We start from the raw sequence: 20,184 nt of genomic DNA, 5'->3' as shown, positions 1-20,184 counted from the left end.
TGGGGCTGTTAAGAGGCATCAACTGGAGTGGCTTTTAAAGTGGTAAGAGAAGTGAAAAACTTCAGTGTTAAAGGAAGTTGAATAATTCTGTGGCACTGTGGTGGTGTCACTGTTCTGCCTTGGAAGCTCCATATTTTCGAAGTAGCTTAATTATGAATGTCTACATTTTCTCAAGGCTTCGCTTTTTGCCCACTTGCAAGACATGGTGGGAATTGTATCTGCCAATAGAGTATACATTAAACTAGGCCCAACAACGAATCACAAAGGCTTAACCTGATGCTATTCATGCCTGTCCAGCATGTTTAGATCAAAGATGGCCGTCACAGCGTATGTGGTCCTGTGTGGCTCAGTTGGTAGAGCTTGGCGCTTCCAATGCTAGGGTTGTGGGTTTGATTCCCACAACCCAGTACGGAATTGTATGCACTCTGCACTTTAAGTCGCTCTGGATAAGAGTGTCTGCTAAATGACAAATGTAAAGCAGCAAGACGAGCAAGCTAATGTATAGACTCCAATCCTCCAGTTTCAGAGGGAAATGAGTCATTGGATGAATTACATTGGAGAGACATTTATGTCCAAGTCAATAAGCCTGATTAACCTACATTTGATCGATAAGCATTTACAAGCGACACCTGAATATGCTGACCTTTGTCGAAACGTCATAGAAATACAACTGAACCACTTAGCCATTCAATATTCATATTTACCTTTGATCAGCTACAGTCGCTGAGCTGAGCATTAGCATATTACAGGACTTGTGTTGGTAATGCATGTATTATAGATTGGTACAGTATAATCAATCACTAGCATAAGTGATTGTATGAACCAACTCAGTCGATCAATAGTTTTTTATATTTAGAGAAACATGAGGAAAAAATTAGACAGAAACCGCCACGAAACCAACAAACCCACCACATTAGAGAGTAAAGCAACTAAATCATAACTGTATATGAATAAAAGCCAGTCATTCAAGTTTTATGGTATCCCAGCACAAGATCTCAAAAGGACAATAGATAGCCCATAGCGGAGCCATACGGTGTGTATAGATCTCAGTGCCATAGTGTAGCCTTGTATTGTACTGAATCTTTCAACTATCTCTCAGGAGATGTCTTTGACCCTCGAACGGTCTCCCTATTAACGTAACTCAAGCAGAGACTACAATGTCTCAGAGCCTAGGACTTACATAGAGCGACTCATATAAATGACCTTAGATATCCAACATGAACTTTCTTTTCCATACATTCCCACTGTATTGAATTCTATAATAGAAGCCCATTGAAGTTTAACAAGTAGCTGGCAAATATTTTACTGTTGGAAGTAAAAACTCCCCAGGCAGTGCTTATGGACATCAATAATACATTCATCAGCTAAAACCAGCTGCTCCAGTGGCAGAGGCTGCTTTAGATATTAATGTGCGATGCAAGACATTACAAGGTAGTAATAAAGTTCATGAACGTTCAAACTTCCATTTGTTACAGCACGTTTTGGAAGCCAAATGTTTCACAGTATTGGTAATTTCTAGTATCTTCTATTTTATGTCCTGGAATGAGTTGGTTTAATGGCACAAAGTACATTTCTGTGAAAACAGACAAATCTTATCTTAATGTCACACTGTCATCCAAGACTTAAGCATACATATCCTCATGAGTGTTTTGCAACTTCTCTCGTTTCAGTCTGTTCCCAGTTCTCGAGAGGAGTTTACGCCATCTTTGGATTCTACGACAAGAAGTCGGTCAATACGATAACTTCGTTTTGCGGGACTCTCCATGTGTCATTTATCACCCCGAGCTTCCCGCTGGACGGAACTCAGCAGTTCATCATCCAGATGAGGCCTGACATCAAAGGACCCCTACTCAGCCTCATCGAGTACTACAAGTGGGATAAGTTTGCCTATCTCTACGACAGTGATAGAGGTAAGAGATACTACCTTAAACAGAATCAACCCCTATTTAAATGAAAATGCCACAAGTATGGAAAATGTTGTTCAAATCAAAAGGTGTGCGGTCAAAAAGGTGATTGATTTCATGTGGAATGACCCTCAAGAAAACAGGTTTGACTCATCAATAAATCAAACCCATGTCAAACCCCTGATTGGTTGAGTCAGGTGTGGTAGTATTGGGTTGGAACAAGAGTTTTGACATTCTATGGGTCCCTAGGACAAGGATTTATCACCGTCAGTCAGGACTAAACCTAGCCCTACAAAGCTTGCATCATATGATGCAAATATATTAACTGGCAGCAGTAGGCTGTGTGTCTTTCTGATGATGCAAATATATTAACTGGCAGCAGTAGGCTACAGTGTGTCTTTCTGTGTTCTTTCTACCTTGACTGCACGGTCCTCTGCAGCAGTAGCTGATCTGTCTGCTAAACCTAATCTCCCACAGTCACAGCACTCAGACCATCAGAACCAGAACTTTTAGAAAATTAACTTTTAGAAAAGGAGTAGGTTAATTTCACAAATTTAGCAGTGTTGAGCTTGACATAATGACAGTCAGAGCGGGTCTGTTGCTGACGCGCATTTTAATGTGAATTCACGTGACCTCAGAAAACCGCCGTTGCCTACTGATCAGCCGAATGCTCATTATATTATTATGACAAGAGTAATTTCACAAAAATCATTAAAATAATCTTAAGGCCCATGGGCCGCTGGTCGTGTGTCCCTTTTATTTTTATATACCAAAGTGGTTTTTATTTTATTTTTTGCCTCGTGATTTGTCAACTCGCGCCCAATTTCTCTGTCCTTCACATCAGTGCTGCTGCATTCTCTGTGCATGTCTTGACCAATCAGATTCATGGAAATCGCAGCTCGTGGGTGCAGGGCACAATGCACAAAGCTCAATTAGTGCTCTCCACTTTCCTCCGGTATTTACTTAGCGAACGTGATATCACATCACTCCCGACAGACACAAGCAAAAAGTCTTTAAATAAATGTTGTAGCAGACTACACCTAAACATTAGCGATCTGGCATGTTGTATTGCATGAAAAAGTGATGATTGTTTAGTGTAGTCAACGGTAGGATTCTAACAAAAGAAGCTGCGTATAGTTTACTATGCCCTGGCCAGCAAACAAAGCGGTAATGTTGTATATGTATAGCCCATTTGTTTGTGTCAGGAGAAAATGTGAATGGGATCAAATTTCGTTTATATTCAAACTTAGGCTGACTAGGCTACCTAGACTTTTTCCAATCCAAAATTGTTGACTGGAATTAATCAAACAATAGTCATCTGTAAATTCATTTTTAATTAGGCCTACAGTTGCATAGGGCAAGTCTACACGATGCAAACCTGCATAAAGCAAGCTCAGCCCTGTGAGTTATATTGTCCAATCATGTTGCTGTCTCTGTGTAGAGTGAACCCCCTGTTAGTCTGGCTTTAAAATATAATTCATATGAACAAGTATACATTTATGCTGTTTTACATGGTTTTCATCCTCCTCAAGACCTGGAGTTTTTCTAAGATTTTTTTTTTAAACTATGTGACCTGATTGGAAAAACTGTGGTCCCATCATATCCAAAATGAGAACTTTTTACAACTGATTAATAATGTCATACCGTATACGATTGAGAGTTTTAGCTGGTTAGTTTACCAGATTAGGCCCTAGATGCATTTCCCCCCCCCCACCCCCACATGTGGTGCTACCTCATTTGCCACATGGCCAATCCACCCCCACTAGTTCAGTCCCTGAATCACAAATGAACATTCTAAATCAAGTCTCTGTTTCAGTTGAGCAACAAAGTCCAATGAAATAACATTTTAAATTCAGTTCAGTCCCACAATCCTTCAAGAAATCCCAAATTTGGTCCTTAGAAGCTATAGTCCACAGCAGAAACCTCTTGATAGTAAATACAATTACCCTTTAAAGAAGTCTTTGAAAATGTTCTTACTTGTATGGAGTTGAGAACTAGGCTTTAAAAATATTAACAATTTCCTGGTTACAACAAAGAAAGAGGCAAAGCAAAAGGGTTTACTCCACCCAAAGTCTGCCCAAAACGAATCCCATTGTTAGTGTGAAGACATAGGCAACGCGTCATCATATCCAGTATCTCCAGTTGCAAACATTTCAGTCAAGATGGCTTCCCCATTCCTAACACTCAAACCAGAAAGTGACTATGGGTGTGGCTAGGGACTGATGGGGCCGAGCCCAAAGCCTATATACATCTCAAGGAACTGTGGAACCGTATGAGCTACAGATTTTTTTTTAAACACAGCTTTTTGCCAATATTTAAAGTTGACATTGGAGTTACTGTATATTCAAAAAGGCTGTCAAAACCTGAAGGTTGAAGAGAAGACACGCACTGTGTATGACACCCAACTGTGATAAAATTACATTACATTCAAATTACACCGCCCTCTTGTCAACACAACTAAGGCCTAGATTCAATCAGATCAAGTATTAACCGGCAATAATAGACACCCGCATAGCAGATGTTTTGGCGGTGTAGGAGGTGGAACTGTGTTGGAACTGTCAAATCGCTGAGCAGCTGCTCTTGCGACCATTGTCATGAAGCCACACCTGCCCCACTCTGTTAAAGTTCATAATGAGAAATTGTAGGCTATATAGAAATAATTACACTCAAATTGAAAAAGCATTAAACAAAATAATGAGGATTTATATAATCCTATTCACATTCCAGAGTTCAAACTTGTAAACAAGGATGCATGGGATTTTTCTTAATGCGACTTTGTGCAGCCAATTGCAATGTCCGCTTTAGGTAGCCACTTGTGGATTTGACAGCTCTAATGCAGTTCCAACTCGACACTGCCAAAACAACTGCTATGCGGATGTTGGCTAAAGTGGATCGATTGAATCGAGCCCTAAATCTAATTACAAAGCACTCAAACATGAGAGAAGATAAGAATAGTATATGCACTGCAAAGGTTATGTTTCTAGGCTGTTTGCCATGTACTGGATGTGACATGTTACATGCACATAAACCACCATGTTTTCTAGACACAGAGGGCGTTCCTATCAGTTCCAAACAGAGCAAGGTACTAGAATGACACTTTGTACAGGGCATTGTGGTACATGACAAACAACTTGTCTGATCGTATCAGCTTGGGCCATCGCACCTCTGTGTGTAAGAGCTTATCATGGCTTGCAGCAAATTAAGGGGGAAGTTACCTGACTTTGATGGATTTAGACCATTTGGCAGTGGTATCCACTGGTCCTGGGGAGCTGCTGGGTTGTGAAAATAATACAAATGGACGTTTAAACTTTTAGCTGTTCCCATTTTCTAACCTGCACAGCTGGCCGTGATTATATCCGTTAACAAATTCCTCAGCAGCCTATCAAAGAGTTTATATCCACCACCCATTGTCATTTCTTAAAATAGGTCAACTTGGCCACCAGAGGGACAACCTCAAAATTCAAGGTTTACTTTTGTTCCACTTGGTCTGTAAAGTGTTGTGTCTCAATATTAAATGATGCATCCTTGACTTCAAAAAGGCACGTTTTCACATATATGAGAAAATCCCATGTTTTTGCCTGTTTCACAGACCTTCATGTGCTTTCACAGCAATAAAGATGTAGGAGGATTATACATGTACGTTTATATTCGTACATCATTAAAAATAAAGTCTGACACTTGTTGTCTTGTCAAATAGCTGTAATTCATCCCGTTACTGCTTTCGTTAATTGGTGGTGTGACCCACTAAAGCGGTAAACACATAGATGGCAAGATATGACAGCCACAAGTTCTAATCCCCTTTAAGGCAAGGTTTTTATTTGAAGAGGAAATGCCCCATTGTTGGTCCTCGAGTCAAATAACACATATGTGACAAAGTAGATGACTGTAAAAAATGAATATAAAACGTTGCATGCCTACATTTAGGTGTACACATCCATGTAGCCTATGCAGTATGCCTATTGTATGCCTATTAGGCCATAGCAGTGTGTTTATCTGAAAGGCTGAAGAAAGAAGAAGCTCCTTATTAAATGCATTGTAATCTTCATGTTCAGGCTGTTGGCTTTGCTTCCCTTCTCAACACACTAACAATAAATGTAATTCTACATTTCAAAGAAAAAAATACTCATGCGGGATTCAAACCCTTGCACCAATTACTGTGAGCCAGACGCTCGCTCTACACTGTGAGCCAGACGCTCGCTCTACACTGTGAGCTATATGACCAGTCAGTCAAATACATGTGATCTAATTGTCTTGATTATCAGATCGTGCTGTTGCACTTCTGTTAAGTATGCTTTCATGAAGTGTTGGATCACGTCCAACTACATCGACTATTTTAATTGGCTGATATGGAATATGTTACCGGATATAATCACGGCCAGCAATGCAGGTTAGCATACAGTATACAGGGCTAAATGTGGCAGGTTATCTAATGGGAACAGCTAAGATGTAGCATTTTATCACATGTAACTACGTCAGCCATTTTAATTGACTGATGCACATTTTGAGATGGAGAAAAAGTTATATTTTAAACTTTTTCTAATGTTGGCAAGTATGGACACACTGGTTTTTGAGGTTTCTGTTGTGTAGAACTCCTCATTTTTAAATATTTTGCTAGAGAATGACCTTGCATTTGAATTGTCTAAAACTTGGAAATGGGTCTATTCACTCCAGAAATATTCAGGTGAAGTGATTGTTATATCCCCAGCAATTTGTCTATCTGCATGGAGGCTTTCAGCCTTGTTGATGTTTTTCAGTATTCCTATTTTCTGTTTCATGTAGTAGACTAAGTATGATGCATTGAGTTGTTACTCTGGAGGATATTGCAATGTCAGACAGTATTTACCCGTTGTGATGACACCACTTCGTGTGACGCTACTTTGAAAAGGACACATCTACACTCTTAGAAATAAAGGTGCTATCTAGAACCAAAAAGGAGAACCCTTTGAAGAACCCCTTTTGGGTTCCATGTAGAACCCTTTTCACAGAGGGTTCTACATAGAACCCAAAATAGTTCAACCTGGAACCATTTTAGTTCCGGGGGGCAAAAGTAATTAGCCTCGCAAGCCACTCTGATCTTGCAAGCTTACATGAATTGTTCCTGCACAGATTGTGAGATCAAGGTGGCTTGCGAGGCCAAATAGTAATATGCATAATATTATTGGGCTTGCATAAGGATAGTTGAAAGGTGAAATAAGATAAACGTTTCATTACATGATGTTATTAGTTTTCATTTCCAATATGTCTAAATGAGAGTGAATTAGATTAGCAGTACCGTAAGGTGATAATACCTGATGATAAAAGCTACAGGCAGGCTTGCCATAGTCACACAGAAGAATGGAAGACTGACCTAATAAAGAGAAAAGGTGGGAATATTACCACTGTGTGTAAGGACTACTTTACAGGGTATTATAAACTGGGTTGTTTGAGCCCTGAATGCTGATTGGCTGACAGCCATGGTATTCGGTCTGATATACCACGGCTGTCAGCCAATCAGCATTCAGGGCTTGAACAACCCAGTTTATAATACCCTGTAAAGTAGTATGACAAAAAATGTATTTTACTGCTCTAATTACGTTGGTATCCAGTTTATAATAGCAATAAGCACCTCGGGGGTTTGAGGTATATGGTCAATATACCACAGCTAAGGGCTGTGTCCAGGCACTCCGCGATGCGTCGTGCGTAAGAACAGCCCTTAGCCGTGGTATATTGGCCATATACCACACCTCATTGGACCTTATTGCTTAATTATACCATCGAATTGTTGAATACTTGTTTCTGATTCGCTTGAAGGCATTTTAGAGCTTGCATTATTTCCCGATAACTCACGGTGTATTTGCATTGTAGAATTCAATGGTTATAGTTCATTCTTACATTTTCTATGTTTGAGCAGCTTTTGAAAGCAAAAGTCGAATTGAAAACATTATTGGCATTGTCGAATTCGATTTTCATAATGGTAAGCTAGGACTGATGGTTTGATTAGCTAAACTAGCAAGCTACTTCAGTGGATGTTGAACATATTTCTTCTGGCAAATGTGTTAAATTATAGCCATGGTATAAAAGGGATAGTCAATTCGGGGCTCTATGCATTCTCTGGAAAATAATGCAACTCTGTGGAAGGTCAGTTCACCCCTTCCATGTCGTTCATTATTTTCCATAGAACCCATAGCCCCTTGTTGATTATCCCTTATGAAGTGCCACTGGCTAATACAGGCTTTACTGTATTTCTACGTTTATTTCATTCACCGCCCCCTCTCCCTATACTATGTTTCATCCCCCTTCATTTCATGATCTTATATTCTCTCTTTCTCACATCGATCCTCTTAAGGTGTCCGCATACGTAGGTTTGGTTTGCTCCTAGCAGAAGTCTGCTAGGCGAAGTGAACATCTGTGCTCGCATACTCCAAAAAAAAACATAAGAAAAAAAGCAATATTACTGTTTGTCCCTCTGAAGACGTCGTAAACCAGTACACTTCTTCAAAATAGTCAGAATTAATCGAAGATGACTCAAGAAATCTTTAATTAATGTTGACGATTCTGCCGAGACTGTTTTAGTCGTGCAATTAAGATGTTTGGCCTGGTATTTCTGAAGTGAAAAAATGTGCAGGAAAAGTAGTCATCTGTCTTTGAGTGACAAACATTTATTTGAAGAATCCCTACTGTAGACCAATCACAGACGAAAGGGCGTAGATTTCGGGTACCCAAGTTCGACTAGACTCAAGAAAACATTACCGACGCTGCCAAACACTAATACAAACACAAACGTCACAAAATGCTGTCATAAAATACGCCCAAACTGTTTCAAATCAAAACAAATGTTATTTGTCACATGCGACTATTACAACAGGTGTAGACCTTACAGTGAAATGTTTACTGTACTTACAAGCCCTTAATCCAACAATGCAGTTTTAAGAAAAATAACCTGTTAGGGACAGACGTTCCACTAGCGGAACGCCTCACCCATATCCAATGGTATAGAGTGGCGCGAATTACAAATACCTCAAATGCAAAAACTTCAATTTTTCAAATATATTACTATTTTACACCATTTTAAAGACAAGACTCTCCTTTATCTAACCACATTGTCCGATTTCAAAAAGGCTTTACAACGAAAGCAAAACATTAGATTATGTCAGCAGAGTACCCAGCCAGAAATAATCACACACCGATTTTTCAAGCTAGCATATATGTCACAAAAACCAAAACCACAGCTAAATGCAGCGCTAACCTTTGATCTTCATCAGATGACACTCCTAGGACATTATGTTATACAATACATGCATGTTTTGTTCAATCAAGTTCATATTTATATCAAAAACCAGCTTTTTACATTAGCATGTTTTGTTCAGAACTAGCATACCCACCGAAACTTCCGGTGAATTTACTAAATTACTCACGATAAACGTTGACAAAAAACACAATTATTTTAAGAATTATAGATACAGAACTCCTTTATGCAATCGCGGTGTCCAATTTTAAAATAGCTTTTCGGTGAAAGCACATTTTGCAATATTCTGAGTAGATAGCCCGGCCATCATGGCTAGCTATTTTGACACCCACCAAGTTTGGCACTCACCAAACTCCGTTTTACTATAAGAAAAATTGGATTACCTTTGCTGTTCTTCGTCAGAATGCACTCCCAGGACTTCTACTTCAACAACCAATGTTGTTTTGGTTCCAAATAATTCATAGTTATATCCAAATAGCTCCGTTTTCTTTGTGCTTTCAAGTCACTATCCGAAGGGTGACACGCCGGCGCGTTTTTTCTCGTAAAATAGAGATAATATTCCAATCGGGAGACGTATCCGTTCAAACACTGAAAGTAAAACATTGAGTCGTCACATGCATGCGCGCACCAGTGCCATTGTTCTCAGAAGTACCACTCTCCAAAACCCCTACTGTTTTTCGCCCAGAGACTGCAGAGTTATCATTCAACGTTCTGGCGCCTTCTGAGGGCCAATGAAAGCCTTAGAAAATGTCACGTTACAGCAGAGATCCTGTATTTTCGATAGAGGCTAAATAAGGACAAGAAATGGTCAGACAGGGCACTTCCCGTATAGAATCTTCTCAGGTTTTGGCCTGCCATATGAGTTCTGTTATACTCACAGACACCATTCAAACAGTTTTAGAAACTTTAGGGTGTTTTCTATCCAAATCTACTAATTATATGCATATTCTAGTTTCTGGGCAGGAGTAATAACCAGATTAAATCAGGTACGTTTTTTTATCCGGCCGTGAAAATACTGCCCCCTATCCCAAACAGGATAAGTGTTAACTAAAAAAGACAGATGTAAAAAATAATAAAAGTAACATAATTAAAGAGCAGCTGTAAAATAACAGCATTGGCTATATACAGTGGGTACCGGTACAGAGTCAATATGTGGTGGCACCGGTTAGTCGAGGTAATTGAGGTCATATCTACATAAAGGTAGAGTTAAAATGACTATGCACAGATAATAAACAAAGAGTAGCAGCAGCGTAAGGGTGGGCAATGCAAATAGTCCTGGTAGCCGTTTAATTAGCTGTTCAGGAGTCTTAGGGCTTGGGGGTAGAAGCTGTTTAGAAGCCACTTGGACCTAGACTTGGCGCTCTGGTACCGCTTGCCGTGCGGTAGCAGAGAGAACAGTCTATGGCTAGGGTGGCTGGAGTCTTTGACAATTTTTAGGTCCTTCCTCAGACACCGCCTGGTATAGAGGTCCTGGATGGCAGGAAGCTTGGCCCCAGTGATGTATTGGGCCGTACGCACTACCCTCTATAGTGCCTTGCGTTGGGATGCCGAGTAGTTGCCTTACCAGGCAGTGATGAAACCAGTCAGGATACTCTAGATGGTGCAGCTGTAGAATTTTTTTTTTTGAGGATCTGAGGACCCATGCCAAATCTTTTCAGTCTCCTGAGGGGGAATATGCTTTGTCATGCCCTCTTCACGACTGTCTTGGTGTGTTTGGACCATGATAGATTGTTGGTGATGTGGACACCAAGGAACTTGAAGCTCTCAACCTGTTCCACTACAGGTTGAGAGCTACAGTTTCGACTGGGAAGTATACGGTAAGCTTTAGGCAGAGAGTGTCCTCTGCTAGTGCGGGTGTTTTCCTCATCAATGGTCAGAAAGAGTTTCTATTAGTCATGCTGGAAGGAATTTGTTTCATACTTCATGCAGTGTAAGGTGCAGCTAGTAGGTTCTAATGCTACATTGCTAGCTGTAGTGGAATGTGTGTTGTATCGACTACATTGAACAGGGCTCTCAAATCTCGATGGTCACAGACGGTCTAATTAGCATTATGTGATGGAGAATGAGGATACAAATGCTACAATGCTAATTGGGGCGGCAGGTAGCCTGGCGGGTAGGAGCTTTGGGCCAGAAACCAAAAGGTTGCTGGATCAAATCCCAGAGCCGACAAGGTAAAACATCTGTTCTGCACCTGAACAAGGCAGTTAACCCACTGTAACCCAGGAACTGATGAAGTGGATGTCGATTAAGGCAAACCCCGCTGATTCAGAGAAGTTGGGTTAAATGTGGAAGGCACATTTCAGTTGAATGCCTTCAGTTGTACATCTGAGTAGGTATCCCCCTTTAGTTGGAGTGTAATGTGTGCCAGCATTGACTTCATTGAATAGAGCTAATTAATATCCATGTCCACAGAAGGTCCAATGTTATGAAGAAAGTTATGCTAATGCTACAATGCTAGCTGTAGTGGAATGTGTACTAGCGGTGACTACATTGAATAGGGCTCAAGAGAATCTCCATAGCCATAGACGTTCCGGTAGAATATGCTATGATGAATGAGGATGCTATTGCTACAATGCTAGTTACAGTGGAGTGTGTGCTAGCATTTACTACATTGAATAGGGTTTACCATAACCATGGTCTCAGAAGGTCCAATTAGCACCTGGGAATGCGGATGCTAATGCTACAATGTTAGTTGGAGTGGAATGTGTGCTAGCAGTGACGACATTATATGAATCAAGAGAAACTCTATGGTCTCAGAAAGTCCAATTAGCACGTTATATGTGGGAATCAAGATGCTGATTCTACAGTGCTAGTTGAAGTAAAATGTTGTGCTTGTGTTGGCTACAGAAAACAAGTTTTACAGCATGTTTTATTGAGAATGCTAATGCTATAATGCTTCAGTCCCTGGTTGAAGAGCCCTCTCTGGCTCTCTTTGCATATTTCATCATCACATTGCTATGTCTAATTAGGTCAGAAAGATCCACACACATACAGTACCCATAGCAACCGATTTGTGCAGTGCGATCACTGGTGTGGTGGCTCGTTGGTGTGTGTGAATTGGCGTGTGTGTGTTTAAGGAAGAGCCATGGTTTCCATGGCCGAGCAGCCGCACACAAGGCTAAGATCACCATAAGCAATGCCAAGCCCTGGCTGGAGTGGTGTAAAGCTCGCCACCATTGGTCTCTGAAACAGTGGAAACGTGTTCTCTGGAGCGATGAATCATGCTTCACCATCTGGCAGTCCGACGAACGAATTTGGCAGATGCCAGGAGAACGCTACCTGCCCCAATGCATAGTGCCAACTTTAAAGTTTGGTGGAGGTGGAATAATGGTCTGGGGCTGTTTTTCATGGTTAGGGCTAGGCCCCTTAGTTCCAATGAAGGGAAATCTTAATGCTACAGCATACAATGACATTGTAGACTATTCTGTGCTTCCAACTTTGTGGCAACAGTTTGGGGAAGGCCCTTTCCTGTTTCAGCGTGACAATAAAAAAAAAACTGGTTTTTTATTTCACCTTTATTTAACCAGGTAGGCCAGTTGAGAACAAGTTGTCATTTAGAACTGCGACCTGGCCAAGATAAAGCAAAGCAGTGCGACACAAACAACAACACAGAGTTACACATGGAATAAACAAACGTACAGTCAATAACACAATAGAAAAAATCTATATACAGTGTATGCAAATGAGGTAAGATTAGGGAGGTAAGGCAATAAATAGGCCGTAGTGGCGAAGTAATTACAATTTAGCAATTAAACACTGGAGTGATAGATGTGCAGAAGATGAATGTGCAAGTAGAGATACAGGGGTGCAAAGGAACAACATTTTAAAATAAATAACAATATGGGGATGAGGTAGTTGGATGGGCTATTTACAGATGTGCTATGTACAGGTGCAGTGATCTGTGAGCTTCTCTGACAGCTTAAAACCTCTTGAGGATACCCTAGGATAGGGGGCGCCACAGCGCATTTTGAAAAAAAATCGTTCCCATTTTCAACGGCCTACTAATCAAACTCAGAAGCTAGGGCATGCATATACTTATTATATATGGATAGAAAACACCCTAAAGTTTCTAAAACTGTTTGAATGGTGTCTGTGAGTATAACAGAACTCAAATGGCAGTCAAAACCCCGAGACCGATTGAAACAGGAAGTGGAATTCAGAATTGTGGACTCGACTTCTCATCTTTCCCTATAAATCACACCGTTAACCATGGTTCAGTGAGCACTTCCTATTGCTTCCACTAGATGTCGCCAGTCTTCACAGTGGTTTGAGCCTTATACAGTCGAAACTCAGTGAATGAGACGCGTTGGAAATTGGTCACAGGGGATGGGCCATCACCATTATGACGCCGGCGGCCATGTCTACCCCCACCTTTGGAAACGGTTTTAAAGGCAATGAAATCATCCCCCTCGAATCTTATTGGCTCTCTTGGTGTTACAGGCCCTGAAGATTAATGTTTTACAACGTTTGACATGTTTGAACGAACCTACAGGCGGGAGAATCTCATTTTATCCGGAACTTCAGCCCTGCGCTTGGAGAGAGCCATAGGACGCGCTACCAACAGCAGGCTAATGGAATGTGAAGTATGGACTTTTTGACCGAAAATCCATCTGTTGTGGACCTGGGATGCTTTCTGATGAAGACAACTAAAGGTAGGCGATTATTGACAATATTATACAAGATGAGATGTGACATGCGATTGTTTCCAAGATGGCGCCGAGCTCTGTATATTAGCTCATTTTCTGAGTATCGCATCTCCTTTTATCGCAAAGTGTGATTACCCAGTAAAGTTAATTTAAAATCTGGTATGACAGGTGTTGTCAAGAGATATTCATCTATAAATGTTAGATTGACAATATAAATTTAAAAAATCGTTATCGGATAGTAATTTAGGGAATTGTAGCATTGTTTACCGGGACGCATTTGAGGGGAAATTATTTAGTCAACGTCAGACGCCGATGTAAAATGCTGTTTTTATATATAAATATGACCTTTATTGAACAAAAGAATGCATGCATTGTATAACATGATGTCCTAGGGGTGCCATCTGATGAAGTTTGTAAAAGGTTAGTGCTGCATTTAGCTGTTTTTTGATTATATGTGATGCAAGTGGTTGGTCGGAAAATGGCTATGAAGCTGCTTTTTACGATGGACTCATCTAACATAATCTAATGATTTGCTTTTCCTGTAAAACCTTTTTGAAATTGGACGACGTGGGTCGATTCAGGAGAGGTGTATCTATAAAAAAAAAATATATATACATTTTTTTTTTTTTATTATGATTTTTTTTTAATGCTAATTGGCGATATGATTTTTCGCTGGATTTTGATCCCGCTGACGGGATGAGACGCTGGAGAGGTTAAGTTTGTGAGGGAGATATGAGTCTCCAGCTTCAGTAATTTTTGCAATTCATTCCAGTCAATGGCAGCAGAGAACTGGAAGGAAAGGCGGCCAAACGAGGAATAGGCTTTGGGGGTGACCAGTGAAATATACCTGCTGGAGTGCGTGCTATGGGTGGGTGCTGCTATGGTGACCAGTGAGCTGAGATAAGGTGGGGCTTTACCTAGCAAAGACTTAGATGACCTGAAGCCAGTGGGTTTGGCGATGAATATGAAGCGAGAGTCAGCCAACGAGAGCATACAATGCCCCCATGCAATGGCATACAATGCCCCCATGCACAAAGCGAGGTCCATACAGAAATGGTTTGTCGAGATCGGTGTGGGAGAACTTGACTGGCCTGCTCAGAGCCCTGACCTCAAGCCAATCGAACACCTTAGGGATGAATTGGAACACCAACTGCAAGCCAGGCCTAATCGCCCTACATCAGTACCTGACCTCACTAATAGTGTTCGGGCTGAATGGAAGCAAGGTCCCACAACAATGTTCCAACATCTAGATGTTCGACGAGCACATACACTACATTGTCAAAAGTATCTTTAACCTGTTGGGTCTAGGGGGCAGCATTTGCACGTCTGGATAAAAAAAATGTACCCGATTTAATCTGGTTACTAATCCTACCCAGTAACTAGAATATGCATATACTTATTATATATGGATAGAAAACACTCTAAAGTTTCCAAAACTGTTTGAATGGTGTCTGTGAGTATAACAGAACTCATTTGGCAGGCAAAACCCTGAGACATTTTCTGACAGGAAGTGGATACCTGATGTGTTGTATTGACTTTAAACCTATCCCATTGAAAAACACAGGGGTTTAGGAATATTTTGGCACTTCCTATTGCTTCCACTAGATGTCACCAGCCTTTACAAAGTGTTTTGAGTCTTCTGGAGGGAGATCTGACCGAACAAGAGCCATGGAACGATGATGGCCCATTAGACACCTTGCGCGCGAGTTCATGTTGGGTACCCTCGTTCCAATACGTTATAAAAGAGTATGCATTCGTCCACCTTGAATATTATTCATGTTCTGGTTAAAAAAGGCCCTAATGATTTATGCTATACAACGTTTGACATGTTTGAACGAACGGAAATATATTTTTTCCCCTCGTTCATGACGAGAAGTCCGGCTGGCTTACATCATGTGCTAACGAGACGGAGATTTTTGGACATAAATGATGAGCTTTTTTGAACAAAACTACATTCGTTATGGACTTGTGATACCTGGAAGTGACATCTGATGAAGAGAATCAAAGGTAATGGATTATTTACATAGTATTTTCGATTTTAGATCTCCCCAACATGACGTCTAGTCTGTATCGCAACGCGTATTTTTCTGGGCGCAGTGCTCAGATTATTGCAAAGTGTGATTTCCCAGTAAGGTTATTTTTAAATCTGGCAAGTTGATTGCGTTCAAGAGATGTAAATCTATAATTCTTTAAATGACAATATAATATTTTACCAATGTTTTCTAATTTTAATTATTTAATTTGTTACGCTGACTTGACTGCCGGTTATTGGAGGGAAACGATTTCCTCAACATCAATGCCATAGTAAAACGCTGTTTTTGGATATAAATATGAACTTGATAGAACTAAAAATGCATGCATTGTCTAACATAATGTCCTAGGAGTGTCATCTGATGGAGATTGTAAAAGGTTAGTGCATCATTTTAGCTGGTTTTATGGTTTTGGTGACCCTGTCTTTGACTTGACAAAACATTACACACAACTCTTGTAAATGTACTGTCCTAACATACTCTAAATTTATGCTTTCGCCGTAAAACCTTTTTGAAATCGTAAAACGTGGTTAGATTAAGGAGATGTTTATCTTTCAAATGGTGTAACATAGTTGTATTTTTGAAAAATTAGAATTTTGACATTTATTTGGATTCAAATTTGCCGCTCTTGAAATGCACCTGCTGTTGATGGAGTGCACCACGGGTGGCACGCTAGCGTCCCACCTAGCCCCAAGAGGTTAACTCTAGAAAAGGACATGTAAGTAAGCATTTCGCTGTTAGTCTTCACGTGTTGTCTACAAAGCATGTAACAAATAACATTTGATTTAAATCCCTTCAGATCAACTGAAGTGCATACTACTGCTCCGGAAGGAGAGGCTAAATAAGGGTCAATTTGGAACTCATACCACCCTAGATCTGTAGCTGGAAAACAGATTTATAGATTTGACTTGATGTATATACAAACTTGTGAATGTAAGACTAACCCTTGATTGTGATTTACACAGATTGTACCACCAAGATGTAATCCACCTAAATTTCAATTTGGATAAAGCTACAACTGGCATTCTTTGGAAGTTGGGGTGTTAATCCTCTCACTGAAGTGTTTTGTGATGACATGGCTTTGTCAATGTAGATTTTGTTTCCCATCTCCCTATGGTTGCCTGGGGCATTAACCTCTAGAGGACCCCTTCCCGCTCTGATCCCGCTAACGGGATTTATTGACAAGATACCATGGCGGGAAATTCAAAACTGCAAGAATCTAATAATTTCAATTTCTCAAACAATCAACTATTTTTCACCATTTGAAAGATTAACATCTCCTAAATCCAACCACATTGTCCGATTTCAGAGGCTTTACAGCGAAAGCATAAAGTTAGGTTATGTTAGGAGAGTACATTGAAAATAGCTGTGTGTAATGTTTTGTCAATTCAAAGACAGGCGTCACCAAAAGCAGAAAACCAGCTAAAATTATGCACTAACCTTTGACAATCTTCATCAGATGACACTCCTAGGACATTATGTTATACAATACATGCATTTTTTGTTCCATCAAGTTCATATTTATATCCAAAAACAGCATTTTACAGTGGCGGTGAAATTCAGAATGTTTTTTCTCCCTCAAATGCTTCCGGTGAACCAGCGTTACAATTTACAAAATTACTATTCGAAAACATTGGTACATTATAATATTGTCATTCAAATAATTATAGATTAACATCTCGTAAATGCTACCGCATTGCGAGATTTCAAAATAACTTTACTGGGAAATCACACTTTGCAATAAACGGGGTGCTATGCTAAGAACTATAGGCTAGGATATACAGGTTAGCACCATCTTGGAACCATCTAATATCAATAATACTATTGTAAATAATCCCTTACCTTTGATTATCTTCATCAGAAGGCACTTCCAGGATTCCCAGGTCCACAACAAATGTGGTTTCTTTCGACAAAGTTCATAATTTATGTCCAAATAACTCCAAGTTGTTCCATGTTGTTAGCGCGTTCAGTAGGCTCCTCAAAATGTAGGGCGGGAGGGGAAAGTCACGACGAAAAGTGAAAAAAAAAATCTATTTACGTTAGTTCAAACATGTTGTTGAGCATCAATATTTAGGGCCATTTTTAACGTGAAACATCAGTAATATTTCAACCCGACCTCTCCTGTGTCTTGAAAAACGTTTTGAAAAATGTCTCGCCTCACATGAATGCGCATGTGCGCGCAATAATGAAGTGACGACATCCCAGGGACGTCAAATTCCCTTCCTTGTCATCCGGTCTCTGTTCATCATAGACGCTTCAAACAACTTTATAAAGATCGTTGACATCTAGTGGAAGCCGTAGGAAGTGCAAAATTAATCCTTTGTCACTGTGTGATCTATTAGCAATGACTCAAATAGTACAGCCACAAAATTCAAATTTCCTGCTTGTATTTTTCTCAGGTTTTTGCCTGCCATATGAGTTTTGTTATACTTACAGACACCATTCAAACAGTTTTAGAAATTTCAGAGTGTTTTCTATCCAAATCTGTTAATAATATGCATATCCTAGCTTCTGAGTTGGTGTAGGAGGCAGTTAAAAATGGGCACATATTTGTTTCAAAATTCTCAATACTGCCCCCTAGCCCCCCCACTCTTTATCATGGGGTTAAATTAAGGTTAGTTGTCTTGTTTTGTGAAACACTTTTCATCATTGTTCAAATTTACATTTACGTCATATGGATGGGATATGATAGGCCCCGAGCTCAACAACAAAATGGCGTTTAAAAAAAAAAACTGTACAGAGTATGTCACCAAACCACATTGATGAGAAACAATAAGGTCAGCACCTCCGATATAGAATTACTTTAACATTCAAAATGAACCCGCAGTGCACTTTATCTCTATCTGCAATTGTTTGAATTGGAGCTTTAGTTGAGAGAGAGAGAGAGAGGTACTGCAAGTATAGGTGCACACCTTGAATACAGCATTTTATATTATGACTGAACTCACAGTGTGGTTCCATCTATTTACAATGGATTGAATATTGAATTAGTCTAGACTCTAGAGAGAGGTTCTGGATGAGTCTATGTTTTGTGGTTGAGAGAGCTTCTCTGACAGACTCTGACTGTCCTTCATCCTCAACCCCCTTCTCTCCGAGGGAGCTAGCTGTCTCCACAGCCCGCCTGTCAGCCACCAGCTACCCAACATGATGGAGGGAGGCTCCATGGGACATCTGCTCAGCTAGACGTGCCCAAACTGTTTGGGAAATTAAACATGAAGGAGAAACTCCATTGGTCTATTGTTTTTCTTAGTTGGTGATGGCATACAAGGCTGTGCATTTTGGAATGATAGGAACATTTTCACAGAAATGTTGATTACCAGTATGGTATTTCAACTTCACTTACAATATGTTACATAGAGATATACTATTGGATGATCTGTGTCCATTACAAAGATCAATACAGGCCTGGGTTTGAGGAGAAAGAAGGAAATGGATACCCTAATGTGTAAAAACAGTGAAAGTGTGAAGACAGTCGAGCTGCAAACATGTAAAACAAAGGGGAAAATACCATCATTATCGACCCAATACTTGACTTACAGTACCAGTCAAAAGTTTGGACACACCCACTCATTCAAGGGTTTTTCTTAATTTTTTAAAAACTATTTTCTACATTGTAGAATAATAGTGAAGACATCAAAACTATGAAATAACACATATGGAATCATAGTAGTAACCCAAAAGGTGTTAAACAAGTCAAAATATATTTTAGATTCTTCAAAGTAGCCACCCTTTGCCTTGATGACAGCTTTACACACTCTTGGCATTCTCTCAACCAGCTTCACCTGGAATGCTTTTCCAACAGTCTTGAAGGAGTTCCCACATATGCTGAGCACTTGTTGGCTGCTTTTCCTTCACTCTGCGGTCCAACTCATCCCAAACCATCTCAATTGGGTTGAGGTCGGTTGATTGTGGACGCCACTAAGCACAAACCAGATGGGATGGCGTATCGAATGCCAAGAGTGTGGTACTGTATAAGTATGTGGTCAGTATAAGATTATATCATCCTGTCTATAACGATTTTTATGCTACATGAGTTCTGTCATGTTGTTTACACTTTATGCATTGAGCATTCAAAGATTAACCTCTGATATTTGTTATTGAAAATGTAATATTTGTTTGACTCCCAAGATTGCTTATGACTTTTTACATTATGTTGGCTTTGAATTTCTCTCTCTTGATTGAAGTGTTCTGTTCCAACCAAAGGGAATTCCAAGAGGGTTCTGTAGCATTCATTATCAATTGAGTGTGTCAAAAAGTTGAATGTTTCTAAATGAGCTAGGGAATGTGTGTTTAATATATATTTGACGGATTAATTTGTTCTAAAGGTGGTATCCTATGACGGTGCCACGTTGAAAGTCACTGGGCTCTTCAGTAAGACC

General features: G+C 40.0%; 1 protein-coding gene across 4 annotated transcripts in view; it reads left to right on the top strand.

The window, feature by feature from the left end:
• Positions 1-20,184, top strand: part of LOC106611560 (glutamate receptor 2) — an 81,217-nt gene that overhangs the window by 32,221 nt on the left and 28,812 nt on the right. For all 4 annotated transcript variants that reach the window (XM_014211905.3, XM_014211907.3, XM_014211904.3 and 1 more), the window contains exon 3: positions 1,671-1,910. In XM_014211905.3, the coding sequence (XP_014067380.1) occupies positions 1,671-1,910 (240 nt within the window). The remainder of the gene's footprint in view (positions 1-1,670; positions 1,911-20,184) is intronic.

This window comes from Salmo salar, chromosome 09 (assembly GCF_965601325.2).
Source record: "Salmo salar chromosome 09, fSalSal1, whole genome shotgun sequence".
Taxonomy (NCBI): Eukaryota; Metazoa; Chordata; class Actinopteri; order Salmoniformes; family Salmonidae; genus Salmo; species Salmo salar.
This window is presented reverse-complemented; position numbering and strand designations above follow the sequence as displayed.